Here is a 4,006-nt window from a genome sequence, read left to right on the forward strand (position 1 = left end):
AATATGCACCGATGGTGAATTCAGGGTCAGACATGCCGAAAGACAAATACAGTATTATGTACATATTGGAATAAAAGAGTAAAAGATTGTGAAAAAGGTACTTTTTAGACAGCAAAAACCAGTAGACTATTCTATGATATTCTGCAAGACATACCATGTGTAGAACATCAGGAACAACTTCATTGAACTCAACGTCCAGTAGTGGAGGAAGGATATGCCCCTTGTGTTGTCTCTTGTCCAGGTATCTGGCACTATCCCCCTTCCTCCTCTCGATGTCCCAACGTTCGGCTGTGTGTAGAGAACATATATTTGAAAATGTGTGGCACATTAATGTTTTCGTAGAGCACAACATTTCTTATATGACTCCAAGATTAAAGACAAAAATCAATCTAGTAACTTCACCTTAAATAACAGTGTTTGCTTGCTAATGGCTGCAGGTTTCCTTGGTGTAGAAACAGCAAATTGATAGGTAGCAGCTACTGAAATTATGTGTGAAATTTAAAAGTGCTTGTAGTAGCTTTACTATAGAAAGTATTAAGCTATTTTTGAATATCTAAATATCTAAATTTAATCTAACATGTTAATCAGGTAAAAAAAATCGATGTGATCACTTCTTACTGTCAAAGTTGGCTATCTCCTCCTTTGTGCAGTGGCACCAGAGACAAAATGCCTTGCTGCTGGCCTGGTTTAGTCCCAGCAGCATTGCGACGAACTTCCAGTCTGCTGTGAGGTACCTGAAGGTTGAAATTGGTTCAGAAGAAATGTTGAAATAACCCACAGATTACTTTGATATGAGAAGTTAAAAGTATTCTGACACATTTATAGGGTACTTGAATTAGGTATTATAATTGTGACATACCACTGCACTTGGATGACTCTTCCTTCAAATTCAAGTCCGTTGTCCCTGATCTCCTCCATCTCTCTGTAGACAGAGGAGACTGTGGACTTCTGAGTATCATAGTCCTCTCCACCTTGTGATTTCAGAAAGGAAATGCCAATTATTAACAGACTGCTGTCTGTGACATTAGTTTGAACCTGAATGTTTGACCCTTATCCAAGTTAGAGAGATGTAGAGTGAAGACCCCTTATTAAGAAAAGGTATCTGCTATAATCAGTGATGGGACACACCTCAAGTATACCATGACTATGCAAATGACAAGTCTCTTTGATAATTACCTTCATAAATATACACAGAGGCCTCCTCATCGATGGTGTGGTGCAGCTGGGCACTGTCCGTGTTCTCGTTGATGGTATCTCTGTTGGGGATGATGCGGACAGTGCCCATGACTGCACCAATCCGATGGTTTCTTGTCACCTGTCGTCCATCCCCTGACAGCCTGACAGAGATCTTGTTGTCCTGTATGAAGTGGCGTTTGTTGCGGAGGAGCCGGCTTAGCAGGTCTTGAAGTGAGCGTCGTGCCAGATTATTTGTTTCCTATTGTAAACATAGATATGTGAAGTGGTGTTCAGTGATATTACTCAGTTTACTGTGCACAAACACAACATTCATGAAATACTCCATTTTCATTCAGTAATGTAGTACCACAGGATATCTGTCATACCTCTGTTGTAATAGGCATCAGGCTGCTCTGCTCCTTTCTTTCTGCAACGACCTTGTATAGTGGAGGCACCTTGTCCCCTCCCAGCATTCTGACTTCATGGTAAGCACTGTCCGAGATGTTAAACTTGTCCTTCACACGAAGCCACATCTGTATCCGACGCTTCTCCTCAGGTGTCAGGTCTTTGTTTGCACGCCTAGGTGGAGCTTGTTGGCCAGGGGGACTCTCCACTGGTGCAAACACTTCCCCCTCTGGCCAAACCACACAATGTGGTTTGTCTTGGCCCTCGATTATATACTCTACCTGTGTGATAGAAGTCACAATAATAATAAGTGTCTGCAGCTGATGAGAAAATTTTAAAGTGACTTGAACTTATAATTCCAGCATTTTTATTTAATGTTAACTATGGTATGGAGGAGACTGATTTTGTCTCATGTGATATGTATCATGTCATGTACAGAATGGTGATGTGTGTGTAACAGTATGCCTCAGCTATACAAATCTTGCACATTAATGAGAATCACTATTAGAATTTACATAAGAATAATTGGCCAACTCTACGGCAGTTGGACATTACCGGAAGAAGAAGCAGCTTTTATCTGCAAATTCCTTACCTTTGCCTTTTTGACCTCGTCATGAAGGTTGGAAAATGTCTCACATAGCCTCCGCTTAATGGTCATTCTTCTTTTCTTCCCTTTGTCTTTAAGCTGGGCAGATGGATTCTTGGATGACATCTTCTTTTGCGTTCCTTGTTGTTTCTGCGTTCTGGGCTGAACTTTCTTCTTCTTCTTCAGTGCATTGTTTTCACCCTGCAACTGTTCTACCTGACCTCTACATTGTTGCAGGTCTCTCTCCAAATTTCTTGCCCTTTCATTTGCTCTTGCCCTCACTTCTTGTAGCTCTCTCTCTACTGCAACTCTCCTGACTCTACTTTCTTCAAGTTGTCTCTCCAGATTCCTTGCCTTTTCCTCTACCTCCAATCGCTTTTGTCTTTCCTCATTCAGAGCCACCTCAAGTCCTTGTTGCACAACAGGAACATACAGGATTTGTTGGTATATTTGCTGCTGCTGTTGTTGTTGCTGCTGCTGGACCTGTTGCTGCTGCTGGACCTGAAGATCCCTCACGTTAAACTTGTAAAAGTTAGAGGTAGAAAACGCCTGCATTCTGATGAGGTTCCGCAGAAATTATACATGTATATAAGGAGCACTCTGAACAGCTCCTCACAGCATCGAACCGTTGGGCTAGTGAGTGGAAATGCGCGCGCAAATCATGTTCTCCTTCTCAATTCGACATGGGGTCACATACCTTGCCAATCATTGTCTCCCAGAAGTACAAGAAATACTGGAGACTTCTTGAATAACACTAAAACTGGTGCTTGTAAAGTACAGGACAGTGGGAGGGGGGCAGAGACATTTCGAAGCAAAAACACACAAACAAAGACATTTCGTGATGATTTTACTTTATTGAATTAATTCCTTGTTATGTAATAGTACGTAGCTACCTCTAGAGTACATACCATGTCGTGGGTTATCAAGCATCAACGAAATATCTGCCAAAAACCACTCACTAAACAACAGAAATCATGTCCTGCTTACACCGGGTCGCCATTTTGTCCAAAACATGTTCTATTTGCCATGCGCAGTCCTTTTTTACATACCCATCCCACCCGTTTTGCCTAGACTTTGGAACAGTCCGTCTAGGAATGACGCAAGCACATCTGGCCGCTGGCGCGGGGGACTACCCCTGCCGGCTCATTAGCATGGCCCGGTGGGTCTGAGGGGCCGGCCTCAGTCCATCAACTGTCAGTGCAGGCGGGCAGGGTTGCAAAGGGCCCAAATCGCTTCAGGATCTTGCAATGTCACGGTGATCATTTCTAAGAAAGTTCAGGAAGGCAGATCCACGTGGCAAGATAAGGTTATCAATCAGTGACCAATCACAAATCGCAACTTTGCCAACTTCTGATTGGACGAGATTATACAGCTCGTGCTGTGATTGGTCGCAGGATTATCTTGACTTGCGTTCTAAACTCAGAAGTCCAAGATGGCGTCTGTGGGCAAGAGTTTGTTACTGTTTCTCTGTCTCGTATCTTCCATTGTCTTTGTTACTCCAGTTGATATTCCAGACGAGTATAAGTTCAAGTACGAGGATGACGGGCTGTATGCCGAGGATTTTGACCTTGAAATTGGCAAGGGGCTGAAGACGTTCGAGAGGAATCTGGTAGGAATCTGGCTTATCGTTCCTTATTTTTGTGAACTACACCGCTTTGATCTTGCTTCTTCCACACTTTCCGCTTGTTTAATCGAACTCGTACATGTAGTACGGGAAAAACAGCATTTGCTACACGTGGGTGGCGTCTTCGGTTTGATTTTGTGGATGGTAGGAATGCGACAACAGAATCCAGATTATGCGCGATGCCAAAAGATAACGGTACTGATATGCGCGATACC

The 4,006-nt window shown here is 43.0% G+C and overlaps 1 protein-coding gene across 1 annotated transcript; it reads right to left on the reverse strand.

The window, feature by feature from the left end:
- Positions 1–62: 62 nt before the first annotated feature.
- LOC118409076 (trichohyalin-like) lies at positions 63–3,417 on the reverse strand (the record flags this gene model as incomplete). The annotated part of the gene is made up of 6 exons (XM_035809940.1): positions 2,174–3,417; positions 1,563–1,862; positions 1,177–1,435; positions 860–971; positions 619–734; positions 63–288 (listed from the first exon to the last, which is right to left on the reverse strand). Coding segments are annotated over exons 1-6 (1,562 nt in total), but the record flags the coding sequence as incomplete, so codon positions are not given.
- Positions 3,418–4,006: the final 589 nt, after the last annotated feature.

Source organism: Branchiostoma floridae, unplaced genomic scaffold (assembly GCF_000003815.2).
Source record: "Branchiostoma floridae strain S238N-H82 unplaced genomic scaffold, Bfl_VNyyK Sc7u5tJ_985, whole genome shotgun sequence".
In the NCBI taxonomy this organism is placed as follows: domain Eukaryota; kingdom Metazoa; phylum Chordata; class Leptocardii; order Amphioxiformes; family Branchiostomatidae; genus Branchiostoma; species Branchiostoma floridae.